Source organism: Macadamia integrifolia, chromosome 2 (genome assembly GCF_013358625.1).
Source record: "Macadamia integrifolia cultivar HAES 741 chromosome 2, SCU_Mint_v3, whole genome shotgun sequence".
NCBI lineage: Eukaryota > Viridiplantae > Streptophyta > Magnoliopsida > Proteales > Proteaceae > Macadamia > Macadamia integrifolia.
Genome location: NC_056558.1, coordinates 29,861,318 through 29,885,750, shown reverse-complemented (window position 1 = coordinate 29,885,750; position 24,433 = coordinate 29,861,318). Strand labels below are relative to the sequence as shown.

The 24,433-nt window shown below is 38.0% G+C and overlaps 1 protein-coding gene across 1 annotated transcript; it reads right to left on the bottom strand.

Moving 5' to 3' along the window:
* Positions 1-940: 940 nt before the first annotated feature.
* Positions 941-23,516, bottom strand: LOC122071921 (signal peptidase complex catalytic subunit SEC11A-like). Its single transcript, XM_042636402.1, has 8 exons — positions 23,275-23,516; positions 21,153-21,265; positions 16,872-16,943; positions 14,992-15,027; positions 3,252-3,297; positions 2,688-2,775; positions 1,924-1,981; positions 941-1,143 (listed from the first exon to the last, which is right to left on the bottom strand). Exons 1-8 carry the CDS (start codon positions 23,351-23,353, stop codon positions 1,093-1,095), a joined length of 543 nt encoding a protein of 180 aa, XP_042492336.1. The 5' UTR covers positions 23,354-23,516; the 3' UTR covers positions 941-1,092.
* Between the last annotated feature and the right edge of the window lie 917 nt (positions 23,517-24,433).

Sequence of the window (24,433 nt, the reverse complement as noted above, 5' to 3'; positions counted from 1 at the left end):
AGACGGGCGTAAAGAAAGCAAGAAAAAGCACCACACATAGGAACACAACTATACCACAGAACATAGATAAGAAAACTAAAAAGGAATGAAAGTAAAACCAAACGGGCAAAGACTTAAAAAAATTTCACGAAGCAAGACACATTGATTTAGGGGTTTGTGAACCCTAAAATGGAATGGTAAACCTCACTATGTGGTGAAGAAAAACTTCTCCCTATTCTTTTTACTAGAATGGAAAATTTTTCCCCTTGGATCTTTTGCACTCATTCCCTTCCCCCACCCAACACCCGAAAAAAAAAAAAGGGGGAGAAAAAAGCAGCTAGCCATTGTTTCCAAAATTTCAACATTACATTGGATGTAAATATGGTCAAATCCCATTCTCACTATTTTCATTCCATTGATAATGTCTCAGCTTTGCCGCTCAGTCATTGTTGATCCTACATGTCAAGTCAACGAAGCTTTCTGCTGCAAATTGAAATTAAGAACTACAAAAGATGAAATAATAATGCCTAGGGGTGTGAAGTGACTACAACCATCACAAGAATAGATTAATCTGGAGTTCATGTTAGGCAAGTGTTAGGTTCAGGCGTATGTCTAATACACATCATAGCAAGAAGGTACCACCACACACAGAGGATTGGACAATTACATTGGAGCAACCTATAAAGAGCAATGCAGGTCTGGCTTTGGTAAACCAGGTTGCTATCACAGATACCACAAAAGGCGACTGCCCGTGGATAATTGAGATTAATTCCTTTTCTTTAGAAACCAGGCCCTCAATGACTACTTGTTTCTGTCTCCCTCATGCTACCATCCAAACATAGCCCGTAAACATGTGCGCATGAGTAAGGTGATATCAAATGCAACAGCAGCAGAAATTTGATGAAATGGAGAAAGTCCTAAACAGAAGGGAATAAATAAAGCAAATATGACGCAATGAACGTTTGCAAAGGTGACATTTCATCCATTTTATAACCTTTTCTTTCCAAATCAAAATTCACCGTTCTACAGTGTCTGGAGGCCAGATTAAAGAAATGGGGGGCATAGGTGTACAATGGCCATCAAATGAAATGGTTTTGTGGAGGCCAGGTCATCTCAATCCTTTGAAGTAATAACCAGCAGCCCTAGGGCACCAATGAGTATATACTGCAAAAAATAATAACACAAGTTAGAATCTAGAAACCTAAAGTTTATGACTAATGCATGATATTGACCACTGAGAAACCAGGAAAAATATGATAGCCCTTTCATGCTGTAGTGCCAACCCTGCAGTGACTGGATGCTCTTGCAAAAAAAATTTTAGCAGGAAACGTAAACCAATTAAATGAGAGAGAGAGAGAGAGAGATGCCCTATCAAAAGCAGTTTTAAGATTGTACAGCAAGAAGCCTCTACTGGAAGAAATAGTTCTACAGGTAAAAGATTTTGTAGAAATCACAAACAGCCAGAAAATGTTATCAGCCAACACAAATAAATCTTACTTTTGTACTTTTTCATCTGTAATGTCAAAACATTCCCTGAACCACACGATACACTGAAATATATGGAATGCACACCTATCTGTCCTACACCGAAGAGTGATGTGGCAGTTATATATCTAAGAAATGGTCTCGATAAGCCATGTGTCAAATTTCAGACAGAAATTCAATCATAACCTCCCTTGTAATGGCATGGCCCAGAATCGTAGTCCATTATTGGTGTGCACCAAAACGGTAGTCTTGGATTTTTAATGTTTTTTCAGCCCCAATCAACCTCACATGGCAGATATTTGCTCTGACAGGAGGAAAACTATTTCCAAATTCTTTTAAATTTGTGATAAATTCATGGCTTGTACCAGTTTCAGTTATATAAGTTATTTACTAGCAGAGAAACTGAACGTCTATTCGCCATTAAAAAAAATAATAACAGAGATTCCAAAAGAGAGTAACCTTTATGATGGGCTTTTCAGTCATGATAATTGTAACCCAGCCAATGTATGGTAAGAACCTGCAAAATATTACCAGAAGTGAGTATTATATTCCAGTGAACAAGGCTGCTGCAAAGTCGCCTTTGCCATCATTTTCATCACCATGTCAGACAACTGGACCATTTAGTAATGAAAGTGATGCCTGGACAACAATCCTTTTCTTGCCAACGATGGATGTGCAGACACCAGAAATCAACCCAACAATAGATGCAAGCTGTTGGACATGGTGATCAGCCAGCCCCAGCATCATACATGTCCACCACGATTAACACTAATAGATTGGGGATACTCAATTTAAGTATAGGATATTCAATATGTGCACCCCCTTAAGTTGGGATAAGGCTGAGTTGTGGTAAATTCAATATGTGTATAGCTTTTCCACGACATGTGCAGTACATAGTATATGTATTTAAGGGCCACAGAGTATATATGGTAGCCTTCTTACCAACCAACACTAACATGATAACAAAATACCTCTTGCTTATTGAGAAAAGACAGAAAGCCAATGAACTGAACATACTAAAGTTTCATATGTAGTCTAGATACTTCAATAAAACTAAAATCAATCTATAAATAACATATACTAAATGTTAAAACAGGGCGGCAGAAGATAAATTAAGAGCTGTACTACTTAGAGCACCAGAGCATGTTCAACATGGCACTTCTAGAAAAATTAGAGCATCCCATGCCTATGATCAATAAAAAGTTAATGCTCAAAATCGTTACCCGACAGCTCTCCCCATTATATGGTGACGCTGAAGCCAGAGTTGACCTTGAGCATACAAAAGTCTGTCATCCCCAAAGTTATTATCCCCTGCAGAGGAAAAGGCACTCATAAATTAAATGAATTAAGCACAAGAAGTGCTCTAGACAGCCAAAAATGCTACTTTAGGATATAGTACTTTCAGAAGCACTAAAAGCCAGATTCCCTTGGGCCACGTATATGTTTAGCAAGAAATGAATAGAAAAGTGGGAAGATTCTGCTTTTCTAGTAATACAAGGAATTTTTTTACAATGAATTGTGAAATTTGCTTTCATTCTTCTCAAAAGGTTTCTTTCCAAAAAATTGTAAGATTTTGCAAGAAAATTATATTTTGACCTTTCTTTTCTTTTCTTTTCCTTTTATATCTTTCCAAACAAACTCAGCCCTCGTGTCATGCACTGTTTAAATCATAAAGAATCCTCCAACGGCCTCCAAAATATTTCCTTCATAAAGAACATCACAGGCAACAATAGAAAAACTAGAACTTTTTTTTCTCCTAAGACATTAATTTTTGAAGATTTTGGCACCTTTTGTAAGAACATCAACTTCACCAGTATCTTTCCGTTCATGTACCTGAAAAGTGTACCAGAGGAATCAAATAACCAAATGTAAATTCATCATCAAGATTAAAAAAGTTCCAATAAGAACCATTTGACACATTATAAAGACAAATCAGCACCAATGTGCTACAGACTTGAAACAATCCAGAGTCTCAGATTGCTTACCCCAATCAAGTGCATAGGAAAACGTTACCCTCAACATGAGCTCCCCATGCTAGAATGATGAAGAGTTTGGTGGATTGTTTGCTTATTGGTTGTTTTCTTTTCTAAAGGAAGGTTTTGGATGAAAAGACCAATTTGAAAAATTCCCTCAACCAAAAGATTAACCTTATATTCTGTTCTCTTTCAGCTTCCCCTCTCGATGGGCATATTCTATCAGAAGTGGACAAGTTGATTTTGGTTGGAAGCTGTTTCTATGGCTAATCGTCCTTCCATACCGGAAAGCATCATCCCTACCCCTTAATGTGGTTCTATGTCAGAGCTAAGGATTAAGGTTTAGGAACCAGTTAATTCCAGAATCGTAGAAAAGGAACCAAAACCAGATTTCAAGAGAGTTTCAGTATAAGATGACCAGCAAGTCTAATCTTGTCAATTTCGGGTCGTGTAGACTGTTTATCAGTGAGAATATCTGAATAAACTTTTGGAACAATCCAACAGTAAATATTCAAATTATGGAAGAATCCTTCTTGAAATAGGAATAAATACTGACAGAATTTAATATGCAGTAAATTTCAGGGACTCAGAATTGCATTATCGAAAATTTGATCTAATGTGTAGATAGCAAACTGAGACCATAACGGTAAATAGGAAATGGAATTTGGAAATCTAAGATCAAAACTGAGAATTTGAAAAATCCTACTTGGAGAAGGATTTCAGATTTTGATTTGAAAGATCAGAGATTTCAAACCAGAATTGTAACTAGAATTGAAACACGGCTTCAGACCAGCCAACAAATCTGGATTAGATGAAGAACTAAAGCTGAAACAAGGCTAGAACTAAGTATCAAACTAACATAATGACTGAAACAGAATATCACAGGTAGGATAATAGAGTTTAGAACTGATCTGGATCTGATGTAGATGATAAAAGAAGAGAAGGGGAAAGATATGATCAGGAATCCAACTGATGCGGGAAAGGTTTGAGAAACTTAGAACAAGTCTTCCTTTGCTGTCCTGCTGCCTCCTCGCTGTTAATTGATGAATTCCTATTGTGTTTGAGGCTAAAATTTAAGATGAAAGTGGGGAAATGGGGACTGGTAGACAAGGAATGGGGGAGAGGAAGAAGGTTGTAGACTTTTGGAAGAGTTAGGGAAGAGAGGGGGAAGAAGGAACCATCACGCATGGGGGAAGGGATTTCAGAAAAATTCTGTCTTTTCTTCATTCATTGTCTTGTCATTATGAGTACAAAGGCTTCACAACATTACACAACAAAAAAACAGTTTTTTCCTAAATAAATACCCACATAACTACGTATTGAACCTCTAAACGGTTAATTCCTGAAACAGCTACCATAATAAAGTGACAACTACCCATATAACTACAGCATAATAACACAGCACAACAATAAAATAAGAAATTCTAGCCCAAATAAAAATACAAAAAAACAATAAAAGAACTACACATAATGCTGGTCATCTATCCATACACATGTGGCTGCATATGTTTTCGTCTTCTTTGGTAAGTCCTAAATCCTGGATGATGTCCTCATCACCACCTGAACTGTGGGGTTGGAATCCACCACTACCTCTGCTGAATACACAACATTCACATCTGAATCCACAGATGTACCTCCTAAATCCACAGAAGAAAGTTTAAAATCCACAAATAACTGAGCCAAAGCTTCATCTTCATTACCAAAATCATGTACGAGGCATAGCGTTCTAATATAAAAAACTCAAAACAGGAATCAAACTAGGTTAGACTCCTCCAGCCAATAGCCTCTTTTGGAGGTAAGTCTACTGCTACTAAAACTCAGCCTAAAATAAAAGAAAACACCTTAAGATAGAGACTTCATGGTTATTCCAACCCGACTAAAACATTTTAATAACAATTAAAAATAAAGAAATAGGACTCTAACTAAACTAATAAAATAAACCTTGTTTTCCTACCTTCTACTCGTACTTTAGGCACATTAAAGTGGCCCATTACAATAAAAATCCATTGGACCACAGACCCAACATGTATAAAACCCAACACAACGCTTATTTCTACTAAAATAAGCCCATTTCTCTGATTTATTTGCATCATCCCTCTCCGTATTATATCAAGAAAAAAAAATTGACAGAGCTTGCCTTGGAGGTCATGGAAGATTTCACGGAGAGGTCATAAAGGATTTTGGGACACAGAATTATCAACGATATCTAGGAAGAGAAATCCGGTAAAGGAGCCTCATCTGGACCACTTTTTATTGAAGTATTTTACTTGGAGGAATGTGTCACATTTTCAAGAAGAAATTATGGAGATCCACTACAACATTCTGGGATCATAAATTAAGGGGAAAGTTCTACCACTACCTAATGCAGGAGCATCATCACAGTTCTGGTAATTGGCTTGGTTTGGTTCAAACCATAACTGATGGTTTAGATCTGGTTCTTCTAGAAACCAGATACCAGGGAGCTGTTTGGAGACCATTTATGGTTTACGGTTATAGGCTTCCTGAATTTGAGGAACCTTTTCAGCTCATGACTCCTGGGGTCCAGTTGGAAGTCTTTTTACAGCTTGCTTCCAGAGTTCAAAAATCAACTCCCCAAGATAAATTGTGGAGCCTAAATTTAGAATTTATTTCTTTATTTTAATATGTAAATAGCACTATAACGGATCCATGTAGCCGACCCCATTTAGTTGGGAAAAGGCTTTGTTGTTGTTTGTTGTTTTAATATGTAAATAGCTGGTTGAATGAGGGACTTTATAAGTCCAGCCTTGGTTGCTACTAAGTTTTTGGGTCTGTTTAGGAAACCCAAAAATAGAGTTTTCCCAAGTAAGTTTCCTTCATTGTTTGTGATTCCTTTCATAGAGTCGTATTCGTAGTGGGTTGCTTCCATTACAGCATGTGTATGGAAAGTTCCAACAGTCCATTTGTTTCTTTCCAAATGTTTTAGTTGTTTTTAGACACTCCAAATTAGCTTGCAGCTAGAGTAGTTAGATTTTGTTTTAAATTCTGTTCTGCTTTCTTTTTCAAAATCTATTTAATAGTTGTACTGGGCATAGCCCTTCCAATGATTTGAGTACGAAATACAAATTAGATAGTTTGTTTGACTTGAGGTTGTCCCTTTTCTCTCTCATACATGCTGCACTATCTCTGGTTTCTCTTCCCTTCTATCCTAGCAGATAGAAATCTTCTCTTCCTCATTCTCTTTCTCTCTCCTACCACCAGAAAATCCATCTCAATCGATCTGCATCACCTCCCTATACTTGCCCTATAATTACTCAAAATCCCCTACCCAAAACTTCTCATCTGATTCCCCCAAAATCTAAACTTCAACCTCTCTTTCTCTCTTGGTACCTTAAAATCCCAAGATTACACCTCAGCTCTTCTTGCAGACCCTCCACGGTAATCTCCCATGGTACCCCCCTCTGCAGGCTCTTCTTCTACAATCTGCCATCCACCATGTCCCACCCCCATGATCTCATGCCATGCAATCCCCCACCATCCACAACCTGTTGCCGCCATCGCTCGCTGAGCGATTCATTGGCACCCGCCACCTGCCGCCTACAATCACCTTCATCTGGAACCCATGCACGTCGCCACATGTCCGGCAGGAACATTGGAGGGGATACTATGACCAGGGGAGAGACAAAGAGCAGGGAAGAGACAATGCAGACAGGAAAGACACAGAGGTGCAGAGGGAAGGGGAGAGAGTGATGCAGCCCAGGCCAAGCAGTGCCTAATAAAGGTGGGAATATTAGGACTGCAGTAGACAGGTAGAGTGTTTGGATAGTAATATGGGGATCAGAAGTGGGTGGGATACGAAATGAGAGAATGGGAGGAGTCCACCTCCTTGGATAGGCCTTGGTTCAAGGTCTAACCCGAAGGAATAAGCACTTCAAGTACTAGGATAAGCAGTAGCAACACAAAAGTAATCTTTCATTCAACTTGCTTCAAAATGATTATAGGCAGCCCCTTTTATTGAGTGGTTGGGAGGATTCTAGATGCTTATTGGGAGTTCCGCACCTAGTTCTTGAGTCTTTGACTATTTAATGAAATGTACATTTTCAAGGACTTACAAATCCAATAATGAAACTGACTTGTTGACTACAAATCTAGTTAATATCTATAACTAACTAGTTACTGCTTCTCATGTTCCCCACACATGCATTAATTACTTTTGGCCCTTCTTTGATTGAGACTTCAACTGGATTAATTAGGACTGGTCTAAACTTATCCAGAATAATCTCCTAAACAACAAGCTTATCCCAGCTTCCAAACAACTAGGAATTCTTGGTAAATTTTCATCTGGGTCTGATTCCCATCAACTCTACCCCAGCTTGGAAGAACTCGGCACTTTTGACTGAAGAGGTTGATAACAACAACAACAACAACAAGAACAACAAACTAAGCCTTATCGAGTGAAGAAGTTGATATCTTCATATAGATTAGGATCGAGGTGCTGAAAATATGAAGCAGTAATCCAAGTACTCTCTGTCACTGGTTCCCCCTTCTATTTGACTAGAAACTTGAGGTAACTCCCTTTCCTTGTGGATGCAAGCTGATTGTCAAGAACATCTTCAATAATTTCTGTCTCCTTTGGTATGGTAGGAAGTCCATATTGCAACAAATATGGACACTTGCCAAATTCATCTCACAAAAGGAATGAAGTACAAATGTTGATGTTTCTGCCCTTGATATTGAGGAAGATGTTGAAATTAATAATGGACCTCCCCTCAAGGATGATACTGAAGACCAGCCATCAAATGAGTACGACAGTGGTATGCCCGTTTATGAGATTAATGTGGTTACTCGTATTCTGATTGCTGAATCAAAGGGAGACGATTGAAGGCATCATTATATCTTCTTCTACAGCAGAATGGCCAGCGGATCCAAGGTAGTGCAGGTGATAGTGGACAGTGGCAATTGTGTGAATGTAGTTTCACGTTTTTCACCCAAAGATTCGAAAAGAGAAATATCCACAGCCATGTACAGTTTCTCTCCTCAATGGAAGCACTTTAGAAGTCAAACAAAAGAGTACAGTTCCACTAAAACTGGGTTCCTATGATGAAGTAGTCTGGTGCGATGTTATTCCGATGCATTTAACAGACATACTTCTTGGTAGGCCATGGCTCTATGACAATGATGTCACGATTGGAGGCAAATCAAATCAGCACTTTCACATTTAAGGGTAAACGTATTTGGTTCAACTGTAAATGTCCCAGCGGAGAAGAGAAAGAATGATGCTAAAACCAACACCAAAACTATAAACAAGCAAGACAGAAAGCCGGAAAAAGGAGAAGCTAGTGGAACTAAGCCATCAGCACTACCACAAAAGAGATCATACAGACTAGCAAAGAGACCGGCCTTGTCTTGGCCTTGGTCACCAAGGAAGTTACCCCTACCCTGAACAAACTTTTGCAAAACCCATTCCCGACTTGTCATCTAATTTTGCAGATTTATTACCTAAGGGGCTTCCAGATAAGGTTCCCCCGGATGCGAGGCATCCAACATGACATAGATCTTGTACCAGAGTAAGTGCTACAACCTTGCCCACCTATAATCTTATAGTCCCACAGAGCATGCAGGGTTGAAACAAGAAGTGAACGAGTTGCTGAAAAGGGTTTCATACAAGAAAGCATGAGCCTGTGTGTGATGTAGATAAGTCACTCTGGGGTAGTTTCTTGTAATCTACTCCTGCATTAGTGTGCCATACCAGCCCTCCTCACACCAAAGAAGAATTAGAAAAGAATGTGTATCGACATGCGCCATCAATTAAATTACAGTGAAGTACATGTTTCCAATTCCTCGACTCGATGATATGCTCGACATGTTATCCGGTGCACAAATCTTCTCAAAGATCGATATGAAGAATTGGTATCACCAAATCCACATTCAACTTGGTGATGAATGGAAGTCAGGATTCAAGACAACAGATAGCTCATTTGAATGGATGGTTATGCCATTCGGACCCACCAATGGACCCAGCACTTTTATAAGGGTAATGACACAAGTACTACGCCCCTTCATCGGAAAGTTTTCTGTTATCTACTTTAATAATATCCTGATATACATCAAGGATTAAGTCTGACCATCTTGACCATTTGCGACATGTGATGCGAGTACTATGAACTGAGAAACTCTACATCAACCTGAAGAAGTGCTCCTTCATGCTGCCCAGGGTGATTTTCCTTGGTTTATTGTATCATCAAAGGGTGTTGAAGCTGATCCAGACAAGGTTCGCAGGATTGTTGATTGTCCTACTTTGTGGACTATAACGGAGGTGCACAATTTTCATGGTTTGGTATTTTTTATAGACGAGATCAAAAGTTTCAGCAGCATTATAGCACCTATCACCGAATGCATTAAAGGAAAGGGTACAATTGATTGGGGACATGTAGCGCAAATGACATAAGCACCCAGTTCTACAGCTTCCGGATTTTGATAAGGTGTTCAAGGTGGCTACTAACGCTTCTCACATTGGCCTCGGCAGTGTTATCATGCAGGAAGGTCATCCTACAGCCTTATACATTGAGAAACTAAAGGACACCAAGAAGCATTACTCTACTTGTGAGCTGGAATTGTATCCAGTGCTGCAAATGTTGAGACATTGGCGACATTACCTAATCGGTAAAGAAATCATCATATTTACCAACCATGAAGCACAGAAGCATCTTCATTCTCAGAAGTCAGTAAGTCAAAGACAAACCAAGTGGGTAGCATGCCAGCAGGAATTCATTTTTTCTCTCAAATATAAAGCATGTAAAGAAAATATTGTGGCTGATGCATTGAGCAGAAAAGTGTTAACTTTGCACACATTTTCAGTACATGCCATGAGCATAGATCACATCAAGGTTGAGTACACCACAACCTGGGACTTCGGTAACTTATTGTGCATCCCCACTATATCACTACAACGCATTATGTGGGAATTGCAAGAAGGTTTAGGAGGATATTTTGGGTGTGATAAAACCCTTCTCCTTGAGACTGACCACTATTATTGGTCACATCTTCAAAGGGATGTTGAGCATGACTCAAGCAATGTTGCACATGTCAGCTCGCGAAAGGGATGAAGCATAATACTGGTTTATATTCCCTGCAGCCCATTCCTCATACACCATGGATTCACATCAGCATGGACTTTGTGCTTGGCCAGCCCATTACTCAGAAAATCACAATTCTATTTCATGGTGGTTGACAAGTTTTCCAATATGACGCACTTCATTCCATGTCGGAAACCTTTGATGCTAGTCACATTGCAGCCCTCTTCTTCAAAGAGGTTGTGCATATGCATGGGTTGCCAGAATCTATTGTTTCGAACCGAGATGTTAAGTTTATGAGTTATTTCCGGAAACATTGTGGATGAAGATGAATACCAAGTTGCAATTTTCTATTGCTTTCCATCCACAAACAAAGTGACAGACAGTCAGACAAGGTTCATCAACCGTAATTTGGGTAATCTCTTACATTGCCTAGTTAAAGACTATGAGAATACCTGGACGTCGATGCCGCGTTTGCTTATAACAAGCTCAGTTAATCATACAACGGGTTGTACTCCATTTGAGATTACACTTGGAGTTCAACCTAAGAAGCCAATTGACATAATTCCCCTCCCTTCCCATGCACATGTTAGTATTGAGGGACGAGTTCATCCGGCACATCACTGAGGTACACACTGACTTAGTTAGAATAAGTAGATGAGGAAGAACAATGAGATGAGAGTTGAAGAAGAAAAAGAAGTAGAAGAGGGAGAAGGAGAGGAGGCGATGGTATGGTTAAATGATATGTTGTGAGTAAAATCTCACTTACACCAAGTATATTACTTCACTATGGAGGAAAAAAGGGAAAAATAAAATATAACATGACAAATTACTAAACTACCCTTAGAGTAACATAACTAATACCTCTAACAGACTTATGCCAACGCATTGCTCTTCAATAATGATATATAAGGCTATGGATGATCATCATCGTCATTATGTTTAGTTCAAACTCGGAGATATGGTGATGGTTCGAATAACTATAGAAAGATTTGCACTTGGCAAATCATAAGCTATAGCCGTGAAAGATGGGTTCCAACACACTGAAGAAAATTGACTTTAATGCATATGTTCTTGGGTTGCCACCATATATGACTATCAGTGTCACCTTTAACGTGGCAAATTTTACTATTTATGTGGGTCACCATTCAAATCAGGGCGATACAGAGCTTTCACTTAGGTTACCCCAATTTGGTACAACACTGACAAGATTAAAGATGTTGTTGATGACATATACATTATGATGGGTAATGGTGGCAGCTATCAGAAATTTCTAGCCAAATGGAAGGAACGACCGAGGACTGATTGCAAATGGATCAGTGTGGACGACTTCAAGGGACTCAACCCGGATTTCTACTAGCAGTACATATCACTTTTAATGCTTTCAAGCTGGGGAAAGTTTAATGTAGAACCAATTCCCAGCTAGATAACTAGGGATTAATTCTAGAACAGGATCATAGGTGCTGCCAGCTGATAGACTGAAACAAAAGAACTGCCGCAGGCCTTCTACTTGTCTTCTCAGATCTGCAATGGTAGCAGGCGTTGGGGCTTGTAATGAAGCTTCAAACTGAACTTGAACAGGGCTGAAACCACTCAGGATCGCAGGAAAATAAAATAGGCAAAAAAGAAAAAACAGAGAATAGAGAAGGGGAAGGGGGGTAGGTTGGGTCAAATATCTCACTCTTCCCTAGGGCATTTCACCCAAGCTATCTCTCACAGCTTTCCAGCACAAAGCTTTCTTCTTCTTTTTTTCATTCAATCGTGGGTTGTATATCAGCATTATTCCTTTATTTATAAACTTTAAATTGATTACAAAATTGAGTCCTTCCTTGCATGGAAAGGAAATTAATTCCCGTATAATTAGATATTATCCTATTTAGAAACTAATTATAAATCAAATCAAATCCCTCCCTTTTACAAAGATAGAAACCCAATAAATTAGAATTCCTACTTTTAAAAGTAAAAAACTAAAATTAGAAACTAGCTAGATAATATCTTCCTAACTATTACAATAAAATATGAAAATGGAAACTACACCAATCAAAGATTTCCTAAAATCTTGCAGCTTAAACTCCTCCATGCGAGCTGGCCATGGGGCCCAAGAATCAAAGGGGAATCTTCTTCAAGTCTTCTCCACGCAAGCTGTCCTTGGGTTGAACCAATCGAGAATCAAGAACAAAGAACCAAGCCACATTAGACCAGGCTGCCTCCCACAGCAGTTGCATCCCACATGTCAGAGTCTGGACTGGTTTTTGGGGCCCTGATGCTGCGATCTACATCAGAGTTGATGCAGGCAGGAAATATTTACCTACTCCAGCAAAAAAAAAGAAGAGAAAGAGAAGAAGAAGTAGAAGAATCAGGCCCAGCTCGATGGGGATTAAGCCCAGCCCATTCATGGGCTTAGTTAGTTAGTTATTTTTTATTTTAAGTTGTCTAGTCAGTTTTAAACTCTCACCTGTGTGTGAGATGTTTCCTTTTAAAACTATGTTTCCTATTTAAGTTATGTTTGCTATTAGCAATTCTACATTAATTGTTAGATTGGGATTGTTTTTAGTTTTTTACAAATAGCTTGCAAGAGCCATTGACTCCGGACGATTTGATGAAATAAGAATTCTCTGTCTTCTTCAACGGAATGCTGTGTGATTCAGTGTAGGGTGGGATCCTTGGGAACAGTGAGATTCTGGTCCAGTTCTTGGTGGGAAGCCATTTGCTAACTATCTTCTTATACTCTGTTTTCTCTACAAGTAAGCTACTGTTTTACTTAATTCATTGATATTGATGTTCTGTGTTTGGTTACCCGATTTGAGCAAAATCAACCTCAATTAGTGTACTGCTATTCCTAATATTTATGTTAATTTACATCTGGGAAGACACTGTTAGATCCTGCAGTTACTCTGTTTTAGAGCTATTCCTCTGATAGAATCGAGTTTTCACCTTAGGATGATCTGACCATCAGATCCAGGTGAACTTTTGGGGCATTCAAGCCCTTACTTAAAGAGGCCTTCGACCAGGGTTTGTTGCTGATCAAATCTATTGATCTAATGATATGATATTTGCACTAAACCTGCCCTGTTCTGAGTCCAAATCTGAAGTTTAATTTCTAGTTTAAATCTAACCATTGAATTTGATTTATATTTTGGTAATTGAAAGAGACAACCAAGATTGAAACTCAACCAGACTTAGAGACTGATCTGAGTCTCTGATTTGCTGCAATCAGATTTCTCCTAATTCTTGAGTTGTGTTTCAGATTTAGACATTTAGTTATTCTTTGATTGTGATTAATCCAGCCCTTGGATCTCTGCTATATTTTGAGGATCACCTATTCTAACTATTTGAGTGACTATTAAAATTTTGACCTTCATTTGAGAGGGTTGACTTTTGTTAACTTTTCTGATTTAGGTCTTCTTGGGATCTTGAAAGAGGGGTGTATAACCTGAACCTAACCTACCCCCCCTCCCCCCCCCCCCCCAAAAAAAAAAAAAAAAAAAACCAAGACCAGGCCACACAGCTCCTAACATAGGTGGGAATATTAGGACTGCAGCAGATGGGTAGGGTGTTTGGATAGTGATATATGGATTATAAGTGGGGGGGGATTCAAAATGAGAGTGAGAATGGGAGGACTCCACCTCCTTTGATAGTTCTTGATTGAAGGTCTAACCCAATATTGTCAAGGGAGTAAGCACCTTCAACTACTCGGATTAGTATTAGCAACATCTTTCATTTAACTTGTTCTAAAATGATTACAGGCAGCCCCTTTTATAGAGTGGCTGGGAGGATTCTAAACTTTCATTGGGACTTCCACACCTAGTTCAAGACTTGACTATTTAATGAAAAGTAAATTTCAAGAACTCTAGCCCATCCAACAATGGAACTGACTTGTTGACTGAAATAATATCTTCTAGGACTACAACTTGAGATAATATCTATAACTAACTAGTTACTGATTCTCATGTTCCCCACACATGCATTAATTACTTTTGACCAGTCTTTGACTGAGACTTGGACTGGTCTAAACTTATCCAGAATAACCTAATAAGCAGGAACAAGCTTATCCCAGCTTCCAAACGACTAGGAATTCAGGCATCCTTTTATTTCTGGTTCTTCTTTTGTAAATATTCAACTGGTTCTGATTCTCATACAGATGCAGAGGGTGAGGGAGAAGGGAGAGATGCAGAGGGTGGGGGAGAGGGGGTGAGATGTAGAAAACAATTTTGGAAATTATACAGTACCAGGGAGAAAGTGGTGGAATTTTGGATTGTTCAGGAAATCAGAAAAGAAGTTCTGGGTAGAGGAGTTTGAGCAATTATAAGGTAAGTATAGGCCTATAGAGGAGAGATAATAATTAGCGCTACAATTAATGATTTTCAAGTGGACACTTACTCCCAAGTCCCAATGCTTTCTAGGGTCATAAGAAACTGAAGTTTATTACAAAGGTTTGCACAAAGTTGATATTGAATGAATGTCTCCATATTACACGACAAGCAAAACGAAATTGGCAGAGAAGGGTTGCATAAGGATATTACCTTTATTACTCGATGGACGATTGGAATTTCACGTCCCTGCAACAAAATAAAGGTCAGTCCAGAAGGATATGTCAGCAAAAGTATAGAAATGACATATATAGTCTCTGGAATGAAGTAATCTAAGAATAGGAGGAAAGATAAGAAGCAAAGACGAGTTACCAGAAAAAGATTCCACAGAGAATATGTAAGAACAATAATGTACAAAACAGGACCCCCTGAAGGGGTCAAAAGCAAGGAGCTGGCAACAAAGCTACTATATCCAAACCCAACCAAAAAGGTAAAGTTGGACAAAAGATCTAAACAAGAATGCAACATCTACATTGGATGCTGATAACAAAGTTTTTTTACAAAGACAAAAAAGTAACTGACGAGGTATGGTAGGCTGAAACAGGTCACCTTTCTAAATATCATGCAGTGAATAAGATAACTTTTTTTTGTTTCCTGTCAAAAAAATAACTCCCGCATTTTATATGAGAGGTGCACGTGTGGCATCATCTAAACAACACACTCATTGATAACAACAACTGCCTAGCGCAGTTGGTGAGTTGTGGTGCACAAAAAGACCATGCTCACTAAGAGGTCTCAAGTTCGAGCCTCTGGGCTGTTATCTACTTCCCTCCCTATCTATCAAAAAAAAAAAAAATACACTCATTGATGAAAGATGAAAATTGTTTAAGAAATTTTCGAACCATGGTTGATGGCTCCTATGCAGATTCCTTGTATTGCAAAGTGCAAACCCCTTCTGAAAACACAATTTTCTTTAATGCATTTATGCTCCCAGGCAGTATAATGGATCCGGTGCTGTCAGAACCTGTTGAATGGTCAGGGGCTAATACCACCCACAATATGTTTCCTCTATGAGCACTGTGAAGCAGGAACCCATCAATGGACAGGCATCCACTGAAGAGATCAACTATACCAAGACCTGTATGAATGATTGACATGATCCCAGACATGCATCTCCTCTGTATTCATTTGAACAGTGAGGCAAAATTTCCCCGTTCCAGCATCAAAGCCTCATAAAATGCATAGGACATGAACTAGAAAAATTTTCAGGGGGGAGCCATCTATGGTCGGACCTGATACACCCGAATGGTAGGACACAGACCTTCCTATGTGTCATGTAGCACCCCAACTAAACGATGCTGCCTCTTGAATAAATAAAAATAGGCTTCTCATTTTTCCTCTTTTTGACACGTACAATTAGTAAACTCCAGATTGTATACAAATGACATCAGCATCAAATGTCAAATATAGAAGAGGGATGGAATGATGTCGATGAAAAGATAAAGAGTGACAGAGACCAACTACAACTGGACAACAAGGTTCTCATCTTTCACCATTCTTGGGGGGAAAACTAGGTTTTCTTAACAGCTATTCTTCTCTCCGTTTCTCTTTTCTTTTTTCTTCTTTATTCTACATTTTAGTACTGTTCACAACAGATTTAATACCTCTGTTTTCATGGTCGGTCAAAAGCTCATGGCAGGAAAAGTAATAGCCATTTAATAACGACATTCTTCATAGCTATGAGCATGCCTGATGGAAATCTTTCTTAATGCAAGTCCATCCACTACATCAAGAAAATATTAAATGGAAACACGAATTCTATATTTTTGAATCAACTCCCATTACCCTAAAACCAACACAAATTTAACCAATATCAAGAAAATATTAAACGGTTCACTTGGGTATAACTTATGGCAGCAAGCAGATTTAGTGTATTGATAAAATATGAAAATAGAAACTAGAAATGTGTTTCTAGTAGAATAAAACAAGACTGCTATTATGGATGTCAAACAGCTTAGCCACATAAGTCGACGATATATAACATATGCCATAAAAAGAAAAAGAATGTACTAAGACCACAAAAAAGCACGTACGTCAACATTAAAGACAACAATTTCCCCTGCACGAATAGGATCCTTGCTCATGTGCAAAAACAAAATATCCCCCTGCAAGAGCAATAAATGGTTATGCACTAAGGCTACAAATGAAAGCTTGCACGATATACTAAAGGATGCAAAGTATTAAGGCTAGTAGGCAACTGTACTAATGCTCAAGTTATTATTAAAAATACAAACTTAAAAATAAAATTGCGAAAACCCAATGTGAAAGTTCTACTTGCGATATTGAGGTATTACTTAGAGCATTATAGACAAAGATTGGCATGAGAAAACTTATTTTTAAGAACAAAAAATCAAAACTCAGATAAGTATAGACATAAAATTTAACTCCGGCTCTTGACATTCACTAATTTATTCCAATGCAAACTACATGCTGTAGATAATGCCTGTTTTTTACTTAATTGTTTGATGGCTACTTTGAATAGATTGCGGAGTGTGAAGAGGAATTGGGAGTATGAATCCAGCAGCAGCAGAAAAATTCATGAAGTGCAAGCACCTATTGATTTATCACAAAACAACAATAACTTGTAACATCTGCTAATACCGAAAATCTAGTCCGGATAAGGTAAGATGCATCAGCTCTTGCATTGCGGGATAGCGGAGATTCTGACATATGATGTTAATACTTGAGATGAACCTCAAACCTAGACTAAGGTCTTTTAGTATATAAGGATGAAAGATTTTCAGGGGATATATATTAATTATTACAGAAGAATAATAAACTATATAGCAAACATAAAAATAAGTATAGGCAATCAAGAAAACCCTTACTTTTACACTGTTGAAAGAGAGACAGAGAGAGTATGTGTTTTCTGGATTACCCAGCCTCCACATGCTCCATACTGCATAGTGCATGGGTGGTCTGATAGTTCTCATATTGTCTCTCTTTGTTTGGACATCAAATATGTGAATCTCAGAGCTCTAGAACCTCCACATCATCTACCATGATCTAAAATGGTGGGTGGCATATTCTTCAACATCTTACTCATATGTATGTGAACCAAGGTAGCAAAAATGATCAGTCCAAGGCATCTAGCCATCATTTCTACTCCTACTTCATTTACCATCAATTACTCTGCATTGAAAAATCATCGAAGGACAGCAATAGAACACTAAATAAGATGAGCTAAAAACTTTGGAGGTTTTATTAAACTATCAAGTCACCTGCTCTGCAACATGGCATAAATTCACTCATAGTTGTTATGCCATCTAGGCGACCCAAGGCGTTGGAGGGGGCCTAGATGCAAGGCGACACAAACAAGGCACCTAGGTGACTGGACACCTAAGCCATGCCTTGACAACTATGCTTTCAGTAAGCTCAAATAACTCTCATTTCTCCAACCAATGTTTTAAGATGTTGTCTGGGGGTTCTTTTTCCCCTGGGCCCTGGGAGAACAAATATTTTTCCAACTTCAATAGATCTCCCATGAAATTTAAAAAAAATGTTTCCAACCTTGATCAAGGATCTCGTTGGGTACACCAGCAGGTGTTGTTGTCATTGTTGTCAACACACTAAGTCAGCAGTGTCAGTGAGATGATTGTGTGGAGTATACAGAGCAGTGAGCAGCAGTGGACACTGTTAGAGTTGTGGCAACAGACACTATCAGTCAGATGGATTGAGGATTGGTCAGCAGGTCTGGAAGACTGCAAAAGCTATAAAGATGTTGCAATCATCATGGATGGTATGAGCAGCTACATGAGGGAGTCTGCAGATGAGGTGGACTGTCATCTTGGCAGTGAGAAGAACCTTCATGAGAGTCTTGCATTGTCTTCGATGGATAATTAGTTGAAGCTCAAAAATAAAAGACTCTAGACCTATGAGTCATCTTTGCAATGCCTCAAGAATTGGGTCAATCAGAGTTCGGAAGAGGAAGTTAAAATCTCAAACACAATTGTTGCACATGGTGCCCAGAATCCTATTTCTGCACAAAACATGATTTTATGTGAGTTTCGAGCTGACCAGCCTGACTTTCACTTCAAATTTGTGGAAGCTCAAAACATAAGAAATGTAGATCTTTGAGTCCTCTTTACAATGGCGCTGTAATCAGATCAATCCGAATTGGATGAGAGAGTTATAGTCATTTTCTTAGAAGCGGAAAGCTTTCAACAACGAAAGCAAGGAGAGAGTTCCCAAGAAGAGCCCTAGAAGGCTGCCTTCAATTCAGACATCGATTGTGCTCCATTGGAAAGATTCTTCAAGTGTGTTAAGCTCCATCAAGGGTTTGGATTTGAGAGAATAATCCTAGGGTTTGTGTGAGGTTACCAAGGAGTATAAGTATCCCGTTTGACAAATTCCCCCATTTTATTGTATTTGGCTATAGGTTAGGTGTTTGGGAAAGTGTCTGAGTTCATATTTGTGATGAATTTGCGTGGATTTCTAATTGATTGAGCTGTAATCAGGACAAATCATATAATCCCATTTGCTTGTAAGGCTATTGGGTGGGTGCTCGTTAGGGGGGGGGGGGGTAGATTCTAGTTTGCAGTTTTAACTGCATTGTGGCTCCTTTGTGGTGGGTGCCACATAAATTGGGGTTAGTGTTCCATGACCATGGGTGCGGTCGAAGTTTTCTATTGTGCATTATACAGAGGCCAGTTGAGCCATTTGCACCATGGATGTAGCACACTAACAAACCACATATATCTCTGTCTTGTGGTTGTGTCTGTGTGTTTGCTTTGGTATATTATCTACTGCAGGATGGTTTCTGGAGGATGGGATTTATGATGTGTGGTTAGCCGTATGTGTTTGCTACATGTGGTGTGTGTTTGTGATTGTGTGACAGCATTGTGGATGTGTAATTGAGTGCTGGCGATACCAACGAGTGAGTTGAGGAAACAAGTGAGTAGAATTTGAGTTTTCGGACAACATTGATTCAACCCCCTCTAAGTGACCAACAGACCTCTAACCTAAAATCAAGTATCCTTCCATAATTTTCAAAGATCTCTTGGCTAGATTGACTAGACTGTAGAAAAATTGAGCAAGAGATCCATCTAGCAATCATGTACATATCTCTCCAACCTAAGAGTCTAACTGATGCTTTCCCTCCCCACCAAGAGAACTTATTCTTTTCTTGCCCTTTTCCTTTCTATGAGAAGTCAAACCCAGCCTAAAGCACACTTGAAAAGATCGAAGCCTTTTACACCCCTCCAATACTCAAAGGTATGTAAATGAATGAACATTAATACTCAATTCTAAGTGTATGACGACACATCAGTGAATTACATGTGGCAGGCTAATGATGATATGGTACTGAAACAGGCCTACAAAAGTTGTTCATCCCCCACGGATTTGAGGTCAGGGAATAACCAAGCAGGCTTTTAGAAGGTGAAGGCAGTTTAAGAATCCAGGTTTGTTACAGGTCCCATAGTGTCTCCCAGCCTCCAAATACAGTGTTTAAAAGTAACAAGGTTGTTAGTCGCGTAGATACTTATCCATCAGGATACTAAAAGCAATTGTAATAATCTTCATTGATGAGGTCCATATAACATTTGCAAATAATTTAAATCAGGTTAGAAATAAGTAGTTTGAATAGTATCACTGAATTGATTCAGATGTATGAATGTATCCCAAAAACCAGATAACATTCGCAGATAATTTTAAATCTAATTAGCAAGAAGTGTCTTGAATAGTATTCTTCCTTTAATGACTTATATCTCATTCACTTTTGAAATTATTTAAGAAGCTTTCCTAAGTTAAGAATTACATATACACAAATTTCTTAATAGCTCCTTGCCTTCGCCCGTCTTGCTCCAATACAAATCATATAACAATTATACTAATGATTGAAAGAATTTAACAATTACATGTTACGGTAAAAGTTGCTTGCAAACATTTCTCCTTATAAGCAGACAAGCTAACTTCATACCTACTTATCTATGATCAAATCTGCCCCTTATTTTCATACAGTTGAAGTGGCAGTACTACTACTAAAACTGATATTACACAAGCTTAAATAAATGATACAGAGAAAATTACTGAGTAATTCTGCATAACCATAAAAAAATGCTACTGAAAAAAATATTCTACTTTATCTCAGTGCACCTACTATTTTACAACATATTTTAATTACAAATTATGAGATTGAACTACTGTTCAGATTAACTCTAAAAGCATTCATACTAATGGTTTCAGCCATAGAAGAAGTTCTTTTTGGATAGGCAGAAGAGTTTCAGATTTTATTTCTCAAGAAACAACAAGCAGTATAAAAAAAGTTAAGCTGTTTGCTAGAACAGCATCATTCATTTGTTACATACACTCACCCTCTTAAAGCCAGGTTCCATGCTTCCAGAAAGAACAACCACAACAGGTGATTCACTGCCAGTAACACACATTAAGCCCTTCCATATTATCAATGCTGATGTAACAATCATACCTGAGACAGATGAGGAATTGGAATCTATTAAGATGAAAATACAAGTGGACCCTCAACAAGAAGAGGAACAGTAGTCTTCATGTACAAGTACAATTAGAAAAATTGGCCTTGAATCAGTGCACTATGAAAGATTGTCGGCATTGTAATTATAAGTAACAATAAATCTATTTGCAATTGGAAATGACAGATATAGACTTATATGGGTTTTTCTTTCCTACACCCGCCCCACCCAAAAAACAAAAAAAAGTATTTTTAACAAAATTATGTTGCTTATCAGATAAATTTGTATGTGTATGATAGGATAGAAAATAGAAATACGATATCTATTCCATAAGGAAAAGAGCGTCAGCCTCTTACCTTAATCTGAATTTAGAATATGGTTTCTTCCACTTGTTAATGAGGTGACAAACTGACAATAGAGTAATATGGCCACTTTGATGAAGCAATGTTTTGTAGAAAAGTCACCATTCAACACCCAAAATCTCAGTAAACAAGTATCTATAAAAAATAAGGACTCCTAAAATAAATAGATAAATGGTTTAAGTGATAGGAAATATAAACTTAGTGAAAACTCTACCATTGATATTCTTCTTCTTCTTTTTCAATACTTTTCCAGGTTAAAGCTTCCTTACAAAGTTTAGTCAGCCTGCTAAGGCCTCATTATTTCACACTGGTGTCTCTCAATGAATGCCTTAGTTGGAACCATCTACAAGATCTTAGCTAACAATGCTTCCTTTTTCTTAATGAATAACAGATTCATTAGCAGAAGAGTGTGAAAAAAAAAAAATGAAAATTGCATATTCAAACTACACTATGTATCTTGTAATTCTTGTCCTCATCAAGTAAAGATAGATAACATAAGTGATTCATATATCAACCATAAGTAAATTTGACTTCAAAAATAAGAAGATGCTGAATTTTTTATTTTTTTTTTTAGAAATTTGAAAATCTTTTCTACGGAAATAAGGTAATATAATAATTTTATCCCAGCAATAACAATGGACCAAAGAGCTGTCATTATTGGGTATTTGTCTAACAAAAGGATCTTGGAGGTTCGCACATATCATAAGATGCCAAAAAAACAACTCAATTTACAGGAGAACTGCTCGTTTAATTGGAGGTAAAGGTGACAAATGGCATCCCTGACCAAATGGGCAAGCAAGGGATGGTAGACTACAGTGGTATCTTAGCCATTCTTCACCATTGGCAGAAAAAAGATATTTGGGTGCAACAGATTAGTCTCTCTTCACGTTATATTTGTACTTGTCTACTCGATGCAAATGGAGAGAGGCCTAGGCCTACATGTTTTGGCACTGTCATCTATTGTTTTTTGTTCTGTTATTTATCTTCCCCCACAACCCCAAAAATAATAATAATAATAATAATAATAATAATAATAATAATAATAAGGAAAAAAATAGCAAATGTATTGCATTGCATCTATTATACAAAGAATAACTAGCCTAAAAATGCCTCGAAAAATAGTAGTCTTATTATTGAGGACAGAACACAGGAAGACTCTGGATCGAAACACTTGTGACCCAGCAATCCATCAAACAGGAAAAAAAAAATTCAACTATTACAAACTCATGATTCCAAATTCGACCCGTGAACAACAACAACAACAACTGCTTGTTCAATTTTGGTTACGAGTATCAGATAGCATCGGAGATGCAGAAGTCAGTGGTCAATTGTGCGCCACTAATTCCAGAAGCCTGATACAAACTCGAATCCTCAACCATAGAACTTCATTACTGAGAAGGGTCTTTCACATTCTACGTGGAAATTTCAAGGGCCAAAAGAAAATCCCAACCCAAAAAAAACAAAAGATCTTGACAAACTTCAATATAATCAGATTCCTGTCCTAAAAATCAAACGATGCAAAGCAGGGATTACAGATAACAGATCAAAGACAAACCTTTAGCTTTAGCTACATAAAAAGAATAAGTTCCTTCGGAGAGAGAGAAAGAGAGAGGAGAAGGAAGAGGAGGAGGAGGAGGTTTACGAACCGAGGCTGACAGCCTGAGTGAGAAGTTGTCTGATCTGAATAGATTTGATGGAATCGACGGTATCTCCAATCCATCCCATCTTTCTCTTTTTCTTTGTTCTTCTTTCTTTCCTTTCCTTTTCGTTGTTAATTTCTTCTTCGCCGGTCTCTACTTCTTAGCGGCCTAGCCCTCCTCCCTTGGCGCTCTTTATGCCCTTTTGGTCTGAAAACGCAAGACTACACACTCTCGAGTCCGGGAAAAACGCAACGCATGGGACGTTTTATGGGAAGACAAAACCCGAGCGCGTAATACCGGATGTACGATGTCCACGCATGCGTAGCGTAATACACGTGTAACTGTCAATTTTTTTTTTTTTATAAAATTACAATGCCACTCCTTTAACTTTGGATTTAAATCCTTTGCAATTCTTTTTGGAGAAAGGAAATGTCTACCGATCCTTTGCAATTCTTGTGTAATGCTACCTGAAGAGAGCTACATCGGGCAGCACTGACGTGGATGGCCCATATGAAGAGAGAGAAATGGATGTTACTCAGATCGGTTTTATGTCCGATTACATTAAACTAGATCGAACCGATGAGATTGTTCATAGTAATTACATATTTTATCAATATCAAATGGTGTCACTTATATGATAAATACATATAATCCAGTACATACATATATCAAGGTAATCAATAACAAGTCTGTTATATCTAGTTGAATAGCTATGAAACATTTTCAACACCTGAAGGTTAAACCATAAATAAAAATAGAGACCATGGTTGACTTTGTGCAGAAAACATATGTTCATCAATTCCATTACATCAAGTTGTATAGGGCACGCAAGATTGCCCAAGAAATTAATGAAGGCAGCCATTCAAAGTCGTATGCAAAATTATCTGCTTCTAATAGGTTGGTCATTGAGAAGAATAATGAGAGTATTTTTAAATTCCAATTCGATAACAAAAAACATATGTCAAATTATCCAATTTTTAAAAGATTATTTATCTGTTTTTATGCTTGCAATAATGGTTTATTGAGAGAATGTTGACCATTCATAGGTCTTGATGGTTGCCCATATAGGGTCAGACTTAGATTAAAATGTGTTTTTTTAACTATGCAATGATGTCATGTTTTAACCAAAATGCTTCCCGTTTAATTTCAAACTTATGGTTAAAGT

What these genes read in the sequence shown, in the direction of transcription:
- LOC122071921 (XM_042636402.1), bottom strand. Translation starts at nt 23,353, where the DNA reads ATGGGATGGATTGGAGATACCGTCGATTCCATCAAATCTATTCAGATC. An exon ending in TTGTTGTCTTTAATGTTGAC is followed by an intron (nt 15,028 to 16,871) that starts GTACGTGCTTTT and finishes ATTTTGTTGCAG; the next exon opens with GGACGTGAAATTCCAATCGT. An exon ending in ATAATGGGGAGAGCTGTCGG is followed by an intron (nt 1,982 to 2,687) that starts GTAACGATTTTG and finishes AATATTTTGCAG; the next exon opens with GTTCTTACCATACATTGGCT.